The sequence below is a fragment of the Elephas maximus genome, chromosome 13, assembly GCF_024166365.1.
Source record: "Elephas maximus indicus isolate mEleMax1 chromosome 13, mEleMax1 primary haplotype, whole genome shotgun sequence".
In the NCBI taxonomy this organism is placed as follows: domain Eukaryota; kingdom Metazoa; phylum Chordata; class Mammalia; order Proboscidea; family Elephantidae; genus Elephas; species Elephas maximus.
Genome location: NC_064831.1, coordinates 56,018,365 through 56,034,951, shown reverse-complemented (window position 1 = coordinate 56,034,951; position 16,587 = coordinate 56,018,365). Strand labels below are relative to the sequence as shown.

The 16,587-nt window shown below is 52.4% G+C and overlaps 1 protein-coding gene across 7 annotated transcripts in view; it reads left to right on the top strand.

Moving 5' to 3' along the window:
- MEGF11 (multiple EGF like domains 11) overlaps positions 1-16,587 on the top strand; it is a 404,509-nt gene that overhangs the window by 354,897 nt on the left and 33,025 nt on the right. For all 7 annotated transcript variants that reach the window (XM_049905536.1, XM_049905533.1, XM_049905530.1 and 4 more), the window contains exons 11-12: positions 14,862-14,982; positions 15,934-16,097. In XM_049905536.1, the coding sequence (XP_049761493.1) occupies positions 14,862-14,982; positions 15,934-16,097 (285 nt within the window). The remainder of the gene's footprint in view (positions 1-14,861; positions 14,983-15,933; positions 16,098-16,587) is intronic.

Genomic DNA, 16,587 nt, shown 5'->3' with positions numbered 1-16,587 from the left:
TAGCAGGAGCAGAGCTGTCTGGGCCCTGAATGCCAGGGTGGGAGCCTGGGCTTAATTCAGCCAGCAGGGGGAGCCATATTGCAGACTTGAACAGGGACATGCCAAAGATGCTGTACTTGATGGCCATCCTTTGTATAGAGAGATGGTGATGTCACAGGCACAAAGCATCTAGTAGAGAGCCCGGCATGCGGTAGGCACTCAGGAAATATTGGTTCCATTCTGTCTTCAGCAGACGCTGCTTGGCAGAGTTGGGAGTGCAGACTTGAAGTCAGAGAAATCCGAAGTGACTTGGGGCAGGCTCACCCCTGAGCGTCACCTTCCTCATCTCTCCACAGAAGTAACTTGCAGGATTGTTGTAATGGTGGAACGAGGCAGATGTCACAAAAGTGCTTGGCACCAAAAAACCAAACCAAACCCACTGCTGTTGAGTCGATTCTGACTCACAGCGACCTAATTACAGGACAGAGTAGAACCACCCTATAGGGTTTCCAAGGCTGTAAACCTTTACGGAAGCAGACTGCCACATCTTTCTCCCCCGCGGTGGCTGGTGGGCTGGAACCGCCAACCTTTCAGTTGGCAGCCAAGCGCTTAACCACTGCGCTACCAGGGCTCCTCTGGTCTTGGCACAGAGTGGGTAAATCTTAGCCTCTTACATATCCTGCATGGATCAAGGCCCTTACTGGGTCACGTGTCATAACTAAAATGCCTGAAGCGTATCCAGCACTTACTCTGGCACTGTTCCAATCACTTTACATTTATGAACTTATTTATCTTCACCACCAGGCTTGGAGGAAGGTACTCTTAGACCCCCATATTGCTGATGGGGAAACTGAGACATAGAGAGCTTAAATGCTTTGCCCAGGGTCATGTAAGCCAGGACTTGAACCTGGTAGCCAGGCTCCAGAGTCCACAGGCTGGCACTGCCCTCCACCACTTCCCTGTGGACAGCCTCTTCTGTGGACAGACCGCCCCACCCACAGGATGAAAGCATAACTGTGGCCACAGGGACACCCTGCTCCAGCCAAGAGAGCTGAAATGGGGAGTGGCTGCCAAGTTATGGGAGAGCTGGGCATCCATCAGGTAGTTCAGGGAGGTGTCAGTTTCCCAGCCCAGGTGGTTGCGTAGATGGAGCAGCCAGACATCACAGGACGCCCGTCTGCATCCCAGTTCTTCCTCTGGAAAGTGCTCTCACATCCTTCATCTCACGGATTTCTCACCCACCGCCCTCTGAGCTTAGATGTCACGGCTCCTCTTTTACAAGTAAGGAAGCAGGCTCGGAAGGCTGCGTAACTCTGGAGCTTCTCAGCCCTCCCCAGTCTCCGCTGGTCTCCCAGCCCAGGGCTGAGCTGTTCCCCAGGGCCCCACTGCCAGCACGTGCCCCTCCAGCCCCATCTCCCTCAAAGGCTCTGCTCCTCCCTTCCCAGGACCTGCTGCCCACGGCGGGCTCTGTGACCGGCTCATCATCCCTCCTTCTCACCTAAGCTCCCACCAAACCTGCCCCCTAAGGTTTCAGGGCCCAATGGGAGCACATTCCAGGGCCACATTCCATGTGGTGAAGCACACTATGGGAACCTGGCTGAGAAACCTCTGGAAGCCAGAAAAATCTCAAGGAGACCAGCTTTATAAAAAAGACTTAGATAATTTACAGGAGTCAGGGAATGGGCAGGAAGGACCTTGTGAATGGTGCTGGCAGGCTTTCCCACCCCCATTCCTCTTTTTCCCCAGTAAAAGCTCCTCAGGTTTTGACTTTTGAGCTTTCTTTGCATTCAGTCTGTAATTTTTTTTTAATGATTCTGCAATCGTTAAGCGATTGGATTTGCCCACATCCGGACTCTCAGCCTCTCCCAGCCAGAGAAGAGTGTCCCAGACTTCTACCTTTAGGAGAGGAAGTTTATACAACACTGAGTCCCTTGCCTGCTCTCTGGGACCTGACCTTGTCTCTGGGACCTGCCTTTGTCTTGGGGACAAAGTTGGAGACCTGGTGTCCAAGGCTTTCTTGGCTGGACCCAGCCTGACCTCCAGGCCCCTGTCCCATTGTGTTGTTGTTAACTGCTGTCTAGTCAGCTCCCAACTCATGGTGGCCCCACACACAACAGAACGGAACGCTGCCCAGTCCTGCACCACCCCCATGATCAGAAGCGGCTCGTACCATTGTGATCCATAGAGTTTCTATTGTCTGATTTTCGGAAGTAGATCACCAGGCCTTTCTTCCTAGTCCCTCTTAGTCTGGATGCTCTGCTGAAACCTGTTCAGCATCACGGCAACACACAAGCCTCCACTGACCGATGGGTGGCTGTGCATGAGGTACACTGGCCGGGAATGGAACCCTGGTCTCCCGAGAAGTCTACCACTGAGCCACCGCCTCATCCTGACCCATTCTGCCCCCCAAATCCATGCTCCTGCAAATCCAAACAGATTGCCTTATCCCAGAGACCCACCCACATGCCACTCCGCCTTCATACTTTTGTTCAATCCCTCCCTTCCCCTGGAACGCCCTTGCCCACCAGCCCCCTGGCCAAACCCTGCCTGCACACCCTTCCGGACTCACCTCAGCAGCCACCTCCTTCTTGCTTTCTTCCCACTGGGACATGGAAGATAACCTCTCCATAGGTCTCCACCATTCCCACTCTGCTGGCACGTGGGAGGTACATCTGTCCCCTCTGCCTCTCCTGGGGGCAGGTCTCTCTGACAAATCCCTGTAACTCTACCTTTTCCTACCTCGCCTCCTTCCCCACCCCAGCCGACCCACACACCTGGCACAGTCTCCGGCTGTGTGTTGAGTGAATAGGCATCGAATAAGCATACAGTTCCTTCAGAAGAACCCCTGTATTGGTTTCCACAAGTGGGTGGCCTACAAAGACAGCAGTGTATTGTCTCACATTCTGGAGGGTAGGAGTCCAAGTTCAGGCTGTTGGCAGGACCATGCTCTCCCCAAAGGCTCTAGGGGAAGACTCTTTCTTGTCGGCCCTAGCTTCTAGAAGCCCCAGGCATTCCTTGGCTTGTGAATGCATCTCCACAGGGCCACGCTTCTTCTTGGTCTGCGCTCTGTGTCTCTTCTCCTCCTTTATAAGGACACCACTCAGATTGGATCAGGACCATCCTACTCTGGTAGGACTTCGTGTTAACTGATCACATCTCATTGCTGATGATTCAAGTCAAGTTGATCCTGACTCAGTTCTACTCTATATGACCCAGTAGAACTGCCCCATAGGGTTTTGTGGGAGCAGATCTTCAGGCCTTTTATCCTGTGGAGTGGGCTGGTGGGTTCAATCCATCGACCTTTCTGTTAGCAGCTGAGCGCTTAACCATTGCACCACCAGGACTCCTTGATCGCATCTTAGAAGAACCTATTTCCAAACAAGGTCACACTCACAGGTACAGGGGTTAGGATTTCAACGTACCTTTTGGGGGACACAATTCAATCCATAACAATCCCCTAAATCATGAATGTGCCATATTTGGCATGAACCCTAATAAAAACTCCTCATCAGCCTCTGCAGGACCCTCTGCCCCCATACTCTAGTTCCCACCCTAGACATTGTCACTGTTGACATAGTTAAACTCCAGCTCTGCAGGCCACTGCCCTGGTCTGCACTACACAGCCTCCATCCCAGGGGAGCTGGGCTCTGAGGCTACAGTACCCATGCATCTCACCCTAGATACTCAACCCCACAACATGAGGCCAACATGTCCAACCCACGCATACCACATTCAAAGCCACTGTGACCAAACACCCTGGGGGCTTACAACCAGGATCCGCTCAGAAATCCAACACACAGATGCAAAACTTACCCACAGCTGTCACACAACAGATACAGAGCCCAGCAGCCAGGGTACAAGCATACACACTCACACACACTAAACTCACACACTACATGAGCCACACGTGGGATGGGATGGCAACCTATCGTCTACACTGAGACACTGGGACACACAGAACTCAGGCTGATCCCAGCTGCTCTTCACACAAGCACCAAGGGCAGGGCCTGGCACATAGTAGGTGCTCAGAACATTAGGGATCCTGTCACTCCCGGCCTGTCTGCAATCAAGGCAGCCTGTTATAGGTGAGGGAACGTGGGCTTTGGAGAAGGTTGGCCCCTTTTTCACTGTGTAACTTGGGGCACATTAAGCCCTCCAGCTTTGTTTGGCCTCTCTCTAGAATGGTGATAGTAATTCCTTCCCTGCAGGGTTGTTTTAAGGACAAAAGGAGATAAGGGACAAAAAAGTGCCTGGTACAGGACTGGCAGTGGGAGGAGGAGAGGGGTGTTATTATAAACCTGAGCGTCCTTCCTCCCATCCCCAGCAGTGGTGATGGGCCAGTCCATCCTAAGCCAATAGGTCAGCCCTGTCTGGAGGAGTGAAGGGGTGTGTTCAGTGGTGAGGACCAACATCCTGCTCCCCCCGCCCCCACCCCATGGGCTGCCCACTATGCATAAACCCTGCACAAACGTCTCCAGAGATTTTAGACTTTGAGAGACTCCTGATAAAACACAAATACTGCCCAAGAGTTTACTCAATAAGCACTTAATAGCCACTAATGCTTTCTCCAGATTCAGGGGAGAGTCTTGGGAAAGGGAACGGTTAGAGAAGGGGAAAGGGCTACAGGCAGGACAAGCGCATTGCTGCAGATGAGAGAAGAAACTCTGGTTTTACCAGGACGGCAGCCAGTCCCTAGGAGGACTCAGATAGCAGAGCCAGTAAGTGGCTCAGCCTGATTAACCCCAGATGTTCTTCCTCCAAACCAGCTGCAAGGTTGACCATTACAGCAGCCTTCCAGATCTCGCCAAGTTTTTTCAGCATCTGTTTGGGAGCTGTTGGAGGGCATCTGTGCTCCTCCAGAGAAGCCTCTTGAATTAGAGAAATTTGCACAAAGGCGCCCCTTTCTCAAAACATTCCGCCGGCATCTGCCAGAAAACTGATATGATAGATGCACAGATCTATCATGATTCTCAGTGGGTGTCTGGAACTGTGCAGTGCGTAGCCTGCATGACTGTACAGAGTGGTCACAGGTCATTGGCACCCTGTTCATTTTGGACAGTCATAGATGAGAGCAAAGGTTCCAGGAGCTTCCAGACCTAACCTTCAAACCTCGCCACCACCTCATCATCAAGGGAGCTGAACAAAATGACTGGGTCCCACAAAGCCTTGGGCATTCCCCACTCAGCCCAGGGAGACAGGGATGGAGATGGATGTGAGCAAGTGGCCTCCCTCCCTCCCTATCTCATCCCACCTGGCCCTCTGGTCTTCATGCCTTATGCATTTTCTTTTCCCCAACACGCATTTGCTGTCAGTTTCTGCTTTATCAGTGACGCACTAATTAGGTCCAGTGAGATTTGCTCTGCATTGGAGAGGCTGCTGTGGCTGGCATTCGGTCCAGGCTGTTCTCTTTGCCTTGTGGACTGCAATTCTTTTCCCCACAGAAAATCACAAACAAAGCTCCCCACCTGGCAGTCCCGTTGCCGGAGCCTCAGAGCTGGGAATGGGAGGTGACTGAGAGGGGTGGGCAGGGGGAAAGCACCAGCCCGGCACTCTGCCTGGCAGAGAGCTTTGTAAACAGTCAATCACACTGCACATGCAGGCTGTTGGCTTTGCAGTGACTTTGGGCACCTAATGGGCACCAAAAGTGGCCTCAATTGGTGGCCCTAAAACTGCAAACCCCAGGAATATCAGGGGAGAAAGGGGAACAGGGTCACCCAAAGGATAAGGAAGGCCACTGGGGGCTGCTGGCCACACATCTGGAAGTGGGAGGGACTACCTGCGCACTCCATACTCCAGACTTATCTCGTGCCTGTCCCCTCCAGCCACTAGAGGGCAAGCCCCCTGAGGGCCAGGACAAGCTCTGTACTACTCCCTGGGTGCCCCGGAACTAGCACAGTGCTGACACGTAAGTGCTCAACAAACGTTTCCTAAACGGCTGAACCAATTCAGCACGTGTGTACTGAGTACCTACTGTGGACAAGGCAATGTGCAAAGGGCTGGGCCACAAGGGGGAATAAAACAGAACCAGTGTCCCCTTGTGGAGCTTACAGTCTAGTGAACAAAAAGTGCATTTTTAAAATGAGTATTTCATTGCAGTGGTGTTAAGTGCCACAAAGAAGCCTGAGCAGCAAAGCCTGCTCTGGAAGCAGAAGTGTGAGGGAGAGTTAAAGGGAGCTGAAAGGGCCCTTTGGACACACCTGGTCTCACTTAGTGGCTAACGAGGCCCAGGGCCTGTCAGGTGCCTGGCCTATAACAGATGCTCAGCAAACATTTGTGGAATGAATGGATGAACGAACGAGGCCAAGCCACCTTGGGCCTGTGCCTTTGCCTCACTTAAACTCTTGTTTTCTAGCTCCAGGTCCAGGGCCCTTTCTTGCCTAAGCCATCCCACCCAGCCCTCCAACAAAGACCTGTGAGCCTGGGCCACTTCCTTTTGTTGCCCATCCCAGCATCCTCCACTGAGCAGCCACAGGCTGGCAGGCACACGCCACCCAGGCCTAGATCTGTTGTTGTTAGTTGCTGTCCAGTTGATTCTAACTCATGGTGACCCCACGTGTGCAGAGTAGAACTGCTCCGTAGGGTTGTCAATGGCCGTGATCTTTTGGAAGTAGATCTCCAGGCCTTTCTTCTGAGGTTCCTCTGAGTGGGTTTGAAACTGTCCACTAACCTTTCAGCTAGCAGTCAAGCACTTAACCGTTTGTGCCACCCACGGACTCTGGAGAACCCAACTCCACTCCGTTCACACTTCCTCCTAGCCACGGCACATTTAAGGCAACCCGGAGATGAACTTGAAAAACTGTGTAAGGCAGGGCCGACCCCCTTCCTGCCTCCTCCTGCTTCCACTCCAAAAAATGCTCATTCACCTTCTGCCCATCTCCAAGAAAACAGATGATCAGCATGAGAAGCCCAGCTGTTGATTAATTTACCCAGACGGGGTCGAACTACAAAGCGGCATATTGCAAGGGAGAAAATTCAATAAACAACATTTGAAACAAATTTAATAGAACATATATATAACTCATCACCCACTGGGGTTCAGCCTGTGAGCCACAGTGAAAGGGAGGCAGGTGGAAGGCGGAGCAGAGATTTCCATCTCTTTTTCTAGTGGGACCAGCTCCGGGGTTCCAGTCCGCCAATAGCTCTTTCAAATCAAGTTCAAGATGTTAATAGCCAATGCTGCATCCATAATTAACGGGCCTTTGGATGGGATGAAGAGTTCGCATCCATTCTCCATTCACAGAATAAAGATGCTAAGCAGGACTGGCAGGCTTCTCCAGCAGAAGCAGAAGCTGCCCCTATGGAGGTAGAGGGAGACTCCCTTCCCTGGGGTTGGAGCTGTAGGTTGGGGAAATGAGGTGGGGGATACCTGTTCCCATCAGGTTGATTCTGACTCATGGCAACCCCATGTGTGTCAGAGTAGAACTGTGCTCCACAGGGTTTTCAATGGCTGATTCTTCCAGTAGATCATCGAGCCTTTCGAGGTAGCTCTGGGTGGACTTCAACCTCTAATCTTTCAGTTAGCAGCCAAGCACGTTAATTGTTTGTTCCATCCAGGGACTCCGAGATGGGGATAGATCAGGATATAAAAACACCCAGGCACCAACTTCCAGGTGCTGAGGAAGGAGCTGCCTGCTGAAGCAGGTCTTTCCTCAAGGTCAGAGGCCATGTCCTGTGCATGTCCTGCTCCATGCTTACTTGGTGAGAGCGCAGCATAGGTCAACCCAGAGTTTCACCACATCTCGGCTGCTGGCATCCTACAGTTGAAATGGGAGCCGGAGATGTGAGATCCAAATCCATCTCTGCCTTGAATTAGCTGTTTGGGTCTTGGGTAAGTCATATTTCTTTTCTGGAATATGGGCTTTGGAGAAAGTTGGTCCCTTTTTCACCATGTGACTTGGGGCATATTAACCCCTCCAGCTTCGTTTGCCCTCTCTCTAGGATGGTGATAGTAATTCCTTCCCTGCAGGGTTGTTTTAAGGACAGTTTGCTCACCTGTAAAACAAGACAGCTGGACCGGGTGATTCCCAACTTCCCTTCTAGCTCTGGCACTATATGCTGTCTCCCCATTAGGAATGGGCACGTGGCCAGGCCGTGTGTTAGCAGAAGTATATGACCACCCAGCTGGTGTGATTCTTAGAGGTCTGGGAGGGCTTCTCACGTCAAGGCTTGCATTCCCACCCCTCCTCACTCCTTTGGGTTAAGATCCCTGCTTCAGGCAAGAAGATGCTCCGAGAGTCAGAACTGAAGGGCCCTCAGAAGTGACCCAGCCAGGGGGTCCTAGCTACTTTCAGAGGCTGCAGAAGGTTCCCAAGAGCGGTTTGAACATTTCACAAAACCTATGAGAAATCCTGCATTATCTGTGACAAAACTAATTAAAACACTAAGGTTTTTCTTTTGCTTTTAATTAGAATTAAATTAACTCCACGTGGTATCCCAGGTTAGCAGGTGCTGATCAGAAGCTCCGATTGGCTGTAGGTGACATCATAGAAATGTCCAGGTTGTGGTTGGTTGTTGAGATGCTGCACCAGAGTCACGTGGCAGGTGGTCACTGGCCAAATTGCACCTGTTCAATATGGGACTAGAGCCCTGATGGCACAGTGGTTAAGAGCCCGGCTGCTAACCAAAAGGTTGGCAGTTCGAATCCACCAGCTGCTCCTTGGAAACCCTCTGGGGCAGTTCTACTCTAGACTACAAGCTTCCTGAGAATAGGACCTTTTCTGTCTGGGTCTCCCAGTATCCCTAGCTCGGTGCCTGGCGTAAAGTATAACCAGTTACCAGTTGCCATTGAGCAGACTCTGACTCCCGATGACCCTTTGTGTGTCAGAGTGGAACTATGCTCCCTAGGGTTTCCAATGCCTGGTCGTTTGGTAATAGGTCTTTCTTCCAAGGTGCTTCTGGGTGGACTCAAACCTCCATCCTTTTGGTTAGCAGTCAAGCATGTTAACTGTGTCACCCATGAATTCCAGCACAGAGTATAAAACCAAACCCAGTGCTGTGGAGTTGATTCAGACTCATAGAGACGCTATAGAACAGAGTAGAACTGCCCCCACAGGGTTTCCAAGGAGTGACTGGTAGATTCAAACTGCCAGCCTTTTGGTTAGCAGTCAGAGCTCTTAACCACTGTGCCACCAGGGCTCTAGCACAGAGTATAGGTGCTATATAAATATTGGTGGGCCAGCGTTCTCTGGCTCCCACCACACCCAGGAAGCAGAATATAGTCTGGTCTAAGGGTGGGCCCCATGATACCTCACTGTAGCCCCACGGGGGCTCTTGGGAAAAAGGGACAGACAGAAAAGGTCCCTATTCTCAGGAAGCTTCTAGTCTAATTGGGGGATGGGGTGGGCAGGTAATACCTAAGTGGACACAGAATTGTAGGTGTGAGTGGCCTTCATGTACACTGACTGTGAGTTGCTCAAAGACAGAGACCGTGTCCCAGGCTTCCCTGCACCTCTGGAACCTCCCCAGGGCTGGCTCGGAGTTGTCCCCACTTTGCAAGCCATTTGTTGAATTGCCTGGTGTGAGCCATAGAGCATATGGAGAATGGCCCGTCCTTCTGGTTCTGTCCACAGTGGGAGCCAGCATGTGCACATAAACAGCTCATTTCCGTTAAACACCGCTTATCGCAGGCCCCTCAAGTAGCAGCCAGGTCCTGAGCCCCGAGAATCAAGACGTGAACAAAATCAGATCCCTGTCTCCCAGAGCTCTTGCCTAGGGGTGGAGGAAGGCATGGCACCCAGCGTGCTGGGCTGGTGGCGCTGGGTGTGCACTTCATTCCCCCCAGGACAGGGTTGGGGGGCTAGGGAGCTGGGAAGAGGATAGCAGAGATATCATCCAGGTGGAAAAGACAAAGATGGAGCCACACATTCATGCCCAAATCTACACAGATGGATAAACAGATACATCCGGTGACAGACACACGGGTATACACTGACGACGTAAGTATGCGTAGACAAAATACTGACCACATAGACTGAGACGCCACACAGACCATCACGACTGAGGTCTGTTAGTGGTGCCACAAATCGAGGTCTGTGGGTGAGAGAACGGCCCGTGTGCTGGGGGGTTGGCACGCAGGGCACCCTGGGGATTGCCAGACCCTGAGTGTCCTGGTGCTGCCGTAACACAGAGCCACAAGCTGGTGACTTTAAAAAACAGGAATTTGTTGTCACACACTTTTGGAGGCCAGAAGTCCAAATCAGGGCGTCAGCTCTAGAAAAGGGTCCTTCCTTCTCAATAACCCCAAGCGGACCGTCACGCAGTTTATCTGTCTTTCTCCTGTGTGTATGGCCATCTGTGTGTTTCCCCTTTTTATAAGACACCACTCAGAAGGGGTTAGATTTATTGACCTACCCTACTCCAGTATGACCTCACTGACACAGAAGAAAAACCCTATTTCCAAACGGGGTCACCCACACAGGAGAGGGGTTAGGACTTCAACATATATTTTGGGGAAGGGGCACAATTTAATCCCTGACACCTTTGGGGGTGGGTGGAGCTGACAAGCTAACCTGGGACAGTGAGACTGATTACTGGTTTGCTGTGAATGTCAGTCATCAACTAGGAACCAGCCTGACCCTCAGATCAGAAGCCAGAGTTAGGGAATTTGAACAGAAGGTCTGACTGTTAGTAGTAAAAGGGCCTTCCTGCTGATTGAGGAGATTGAAGCAGGTAGGCTGTGAGACTGGCCTGGGGGTCAGGAGGAGGAGCGAGCTCGGCTTAGCTGTGGCAAGCTTAAATTCCTTTGGGTCAGAGTTGTATGCTTTAGAAATGTGTCCACCTGCCCAGTAAGATGTTTGGCCATGAGGAGCTAACATATGGCAAGTGTCTAGAACGGTGCCCAGCATATGATAGCCCCTCAGTAAGTGATCATTTCTCCCCAGCTCCCCTCTCACCTCCACCATGACATTGCTGTGTGGTTGTAAAATTTCCAGCCTGTTCCACCTATGAGAAGGGGAAGCAGGAGCCGGTCCAGAGGAAGTGACAGGAGTGAGGGCGGAAAAGCCCCTGACCAAAGACCAGGCCAACCCAGGGGCATGGGGTTCCCCACCCCATCCCATCCCATAGGCACCCTCCTCTCCTGCATAAAAACAAAAACAAAATCCATTGCCTCAAGCCGATTCCAACTCATAGCGACCCTACAGGAGAGAGTAGAACTCATGGGGTTTCCAAGGCTGTAAATCTACAGAAGCGGATTGTTCCATCTTTCTCCAGCGGAGTGGCTGGTGGGTTCAAAGCAATGACCTTTCAGTTTAACCCCTGCACCATCACACCCCTTCCTTTCTCCACAGGGCCTGGTGTTTGTTGAGTGAGAGATGGATCCCTCCTCAGGAACTTCTTTCTGCTTAAACTTCGGAGGGTTTTGCATATTCTCTTCATAAGAGATGCTCTTTCTCTGTAGTAATAATCACTTTGATCATGCTTTCTAGTTGCCAGGCACTGTTCTAAGTGTTCCACATATAATAAATCATGTAATCCTTTTAACATTCCTTTGAGATATGGTATGCTAGTAACAATAATAGGTATGCTACTATTCCCATTTTACAGATGCAGGAACTGAGGCACAGAGGCCCCAAGATCATGCAGACAGCAAGTGGTAGAAGCAGTATGGCACCACAGTCTGTCCCCTAGCACATGGCTCTGCCACCTTTCTCAAAGGGAGAGCTGGTTCTTCCCCCATCCCCTTCATTGCCAATTAACATACCAGCCCAAACCAAACCAAACCCACTGTCATCAAGTCGATACCAACTCATAGTGACCCTATAGGACAGGTAGAATTACCCCATAGGGCTTCCAAGATTGTAAATCTTTGCAAAAGCAGACTGCCACATCTTTCTCCTGTGGAGCAGCTGGTGGGTTCAAACCATCAATCTTTTGGTTAGCAGCTGAGCACTTTAACCACTGAACCACCAGGGCTCCTGACACACCAAGGAGCCCTGGATAAGTCACTGCCAACTCTGAGTCTCTGTTTCCTTCTTTGGTACCTGAACCATACCCATTGCCATCAAGTGGATTCCATCTCATAGCGACCCTATTTCCTTCTCTGGGAAGCAGAAAATTCTGTTAGCTCGGCGGCCTCCCAGAGCCACGGGGAAGCCCAAGCCAATAGTCCACATCCCTGCATGGGCTTCACTGGGAGAAAACGGTGGGCTGGCACTGCTTTCCAGGGAGCTGACCTTTCAGGCTAGCGCTCTGCCTCTTGCCCCCTGGAGCAGGGACAGGGTGGGGAGCTATCTCTGAGTCCTGTCAGCAGACCCACGGCTGGGCTTACAGACCCCTTGAGGCCTCCCTGGGGAACAGGGTTGGGGACACTAATAAGGATGCCTGGAGAGCTACGTTGCCCTTTCTCTTAAAGCAAGCCCATGCAGAGAAAAGCATCAACTGTCCCCGCGATTTGCATCCGGGCCAAGGCCCTCAGAGCTCAAGTGCGTTATTATGGGCTATTTATAGTCCTGGAGAAATTAGAGTTTTCTGGGTAATGGGAAAGCTGACAGGCTCCAGCTGGCCAGGGCTTGCTGTGGGTACTGGCAGGGGAGAGTAGGAACCTCGGGCCTTCTGATGAAGGGCGGGCCCACCCTCCCAGGCCCTCCTCCCTGACGGGAGAAAAGGGCTGGCAAGAAGCCTTCACTTTGCCAAGGGCCACATCCTCAGGTCTCTCTGTGGCCTAAATGGGGGTGAAGCCAGCTGCCTGGAGCCCTTAGTGTCGAGAGGTGAGCTGTTCTACTCTGAGCCTGGGGTTTTACAGGTGCTGGGACTGAGCCTGAGGGGTGCGGTAACTGATCCTGTGTCACTGGTCTCCTGGCCCACGCTCTCCTCTGTGGCGGGATCCCCACAGTGAGCCCAGGTGTCAGGCCTGAGGAGCTGCCAGGGCACTGCAGACCAGCTGCCCCCCGAGGGCAGACAGTGGGAGTTTGGCATCCAGCGACCAGTGTATCAGAGCAACAGCCTCAGCGTGGGTTCCTGAGTGAGGAAGGCACATTCTGAGGGACGCAGGGAGGGAAACCTGGCGTTCAAGGCTCCCAGATCCCCCTTTAAATATCTCCCTCACTCCTCCCTACACAAATCCCTCCCTTCAGCTGCCCCTAGAACATTCCCAGTTCTCACACTTCCCCTCACCCTTGTCCACACCACCCTTCTCACCTGGGTTGCCTTGACCTGCCTCTTCTCTTACTAACTGAATGCTCCCACCCCTCAAGGCCTCTGAAGCCCCCATCTGGTGCCACCTGCCCTGGTGACTTGCCCCCAGCCAGAAGTCCTTACTGGAGCTAATAGCCACACCCATGGAGGCCTGGTGTAGTGAACACTGTAGTGGGCCCCCAGGCCCACCCTTCAAGACTGAGGCTCCTGTTCTACCAGGTGCAGGAAGGCTAGTGGCTCCTGGCTGAGTCCCTCCCCAGAAATTGCCTCAGTCAGAGAGAGCTGACTCACCTAAGCCATGCCCCCTTTTCCCAGGGCAGAAGTTATGCAGTGATGGGGGGGGCGTGATATAAAGGCCCTCTCCTCCCTTGCCCCCAGGTGGGACAACTCTAAGGGCCATCCCAGCTCCAGAGGTGTCGGGCAGATGTGCTGAGGACTTTGTTATAACTGCACCTCAGTTCGACCTCCCCCTCTGCCCTGTCCTGCTTCCCCTAACCCTCATAGGAGTTGTTCTCAACAGCTCAGTAATCTCCATCTCAGAGAATACTTTCCGGGGAAGCAGATTTATGGTACCTGGTAACATAATGATAAAGCAACCAGCCTGGGTTCAAGTAGAAATGAATCATTTTTAGCTCTCTGACCTTGGGTGAGTTACCTAACTTCTCTAGGCATCAGTTTTCCTTATCTGTTACGTGAAAATTGTGCTCAGGCAATAGTTTCTATCTCCTGAGTGTTGGGAGGCTTAAGTGCATGGTGCCTGATGCTGAGAAAGCGCTCAGGAAGCATTAGCTATTACATGTTATTGGGGCCCTGGTGGCACAGGGGTTAAGAGCTCGGCTGCTAACCAAAAGGTTGGCAGTTCGAATCCACCAGCCACTCCTTGGAAACCCTATGGTGCAGTTCTACTCTGTCCTCAGGGTTGCTATGAGTTAGAATCCATTTGATGGCAACAGGGTTTTTTGTTTGTTTGTTTGTTTTTTTAATTATTACTTACAATAAACTTCTCTGAGGCTCAGGTAAATGGAGCTAGGATATATTATCTGTCTCATGGAGTTGGTGGTGAGAATCAAATAAAATCGGGAAGCAAAGAGTTAAGTTCTGTACTCCTGTGATCTAATACAGACTGGAAGTAAAGTTCCCTGGGGGCTTTGCCCACCTAAAGCTGTGTCTGAAGGCTTGACTCTCCTTCCCTGTCCACCTGGTGAGGGCCACTGTGAAACAACCCAAATGTATCAGCTCAGGTTCTGCAGGTGAGAAGTCTGACATGGTTCCTGCCAGACTAAAACCAAGGTGCCTTCTGGAGGCGCTGGGGGCAAGTCTTTTTCCTGCTCATTCAGGTTGTTAGCAGAATTTAGTTCCTTGTGGTTGTAGGACTGAGGTCCCATTTCTTGCTGGCTGTAAAATAAGGGTCATTCCCAACTTCTAGAAGCTGCTGCATTCTTGGCCTGTGGCCCCATCCTCCATCATCAAAGTCAGCACCAGTATATGGAGCCCTTCTCATGGTGCATCTCTTTGACCTACCTTCTTCCACCACTCATGTGATTAGATTTTGTCCCCTGGATAATCCTAGATGATCTCCCCATCTCAAAGCCCTTAATCACATCAGCAAGCCCCTCTTGCCATGTGAGCAACATAGTCACAGGTTCCGGAGTGTAGAGCATGAACATCTTAGGGGATCGTTATCCTATTTACCACAGCCAGTCACCATGGGACAAGCTCTGACTCAAAGTGCACCCTCTCCCTTCCAGGGAGAGGTCTGCGCGGTGCCCTGTGCGGCAGGGACCTATGGCCCCAATTGTTCATCCGTCTGTAGCTGTAGCAACGATGGCACCTGCTCCCCAGTAGATGGCTCCTGTACCTGCAAGGAAGGTAATGTGTCTTCTTTCCCAATCCCATCCTCCATATATGTATACACTGCCCAGGTGAGCTGCCAGCTGAGGGGTCTGGGCTGATCCTGCTCCACCACCCACTTGCAGGGCCAGGGAGCCTGTATTAGTCAGGTTCCAGCCACAGAACAGAACCCATGCAGGAACTTCAACAGTAAGCAGTTAATAAGGGGGATTTGTTACAAGGGCGTTAGAAGAGCTGAAGGAGCACAAGAGGAAGATGAGCCACATGCAGATTAGCAACTGTGGGAGAAGTTGCTGCGCTCCTGGGGTTGGAGGGACACAGGGAAGAGGAGGGGCTCCCAGAGCCTGGAAGTGAGGGCCACCCAGCAGGAGGGGGAGATGGACAGAGGGGCTGTGTGGCTGTGTTGGAACCTAGGAGGCACTGCCCCAGGTGGAGACACAGGAGAGGGGATACCTGGTCTCTCTCCTGCTCCTGCCCTCTAGTCTGTGGGCCAGGTCTCCCACTGGTAAACCTGCCTGGGAGCCAGCTGACAGGGGATCCTGAGATATCCAGCTCTCTGAGACACGGAACCGAGCAAGGAAGGGGGAGATGGATCTGAGAGCGCACAGGCAAATGACCAGGCTCAGAATGTGCAGTTAGCCTGCCTCACCAGCAAAGGACATTGAGTTAAGCTGCCAACTTCCACCCTGGGCAGACAGTGCTCCCCATTGTAGCTGGCTCCTCATCCCAGGTGGGACCATTGCCCTACAGCACAAACAGTGAGAATCAGGGGCAGAAGCCCTGGGCGCAAGCCCCAGCTCTTGCAGCAGCATGCTGTAACCGAGCCAACTCTGTGTGGATGCGAGTTCTAACCCAGCCATGAGAGAAGTGGTGGTTTGGGTGTTTTTTCCATTATAGAGCCAGGGGAGGTGGGCAGGAAGCTGCCCTGGCCCTGGATGGAGAGGTGACAGCCTCTTTCCCTCCCCACAGGATGGCAGGGTCTCGAATGTACCCTGCCATGTCCCAGCGGGACATGGGGCCTGAACTGCAACGAGAGCTGCACCTGTGCCAACGGGGCAGCCTGCAGTCCTGCGGACGGCGCCTGCTCTTGCGCCCCCGGCTGGCTGGGAGACACCTGTGGCCTGCCCTGCCCGGTGAGTGCCTGTACCCCCAACTGGCTGTGAGACACCTGCGGCCCACTCTGCCCAGTGAGTGCCTGTGTGCCTGGCTGGCTGGGAGACACCCGCAGCCTGCACTGGCCGGTGAGCGCCTGTGTCCCCAGCTGGCTGCAAGACACCTGCAGCCTACCCTGCCCAGTGAGTGCCAAGGCCAGAGAGTGGGCAGATGCTAGCAGAAGCGGAGAGGGACAGAGTGGGCCAGCATCTCCTCGTGCCCTTTACCTGTGGCCATTTTGTCCATGGAGGTGCACAGAGAAGCCTGCATGGTGGGACACTTGGATTCAAGCCTCAGCCTTCTCATTTCTAAAACACTTGGTAGATGTGCGTGGCATCGCTTTCCCCTCACTGCTATGGTCAATGTTATTTATTGACTTTGGCACTCACCTGAGCTCAAACACAGCTTCAGAATCCTTCTAAGCACAGTGCTTAGGGGCAGCCCTCACTAATCCATCAGAGATGCCATTCT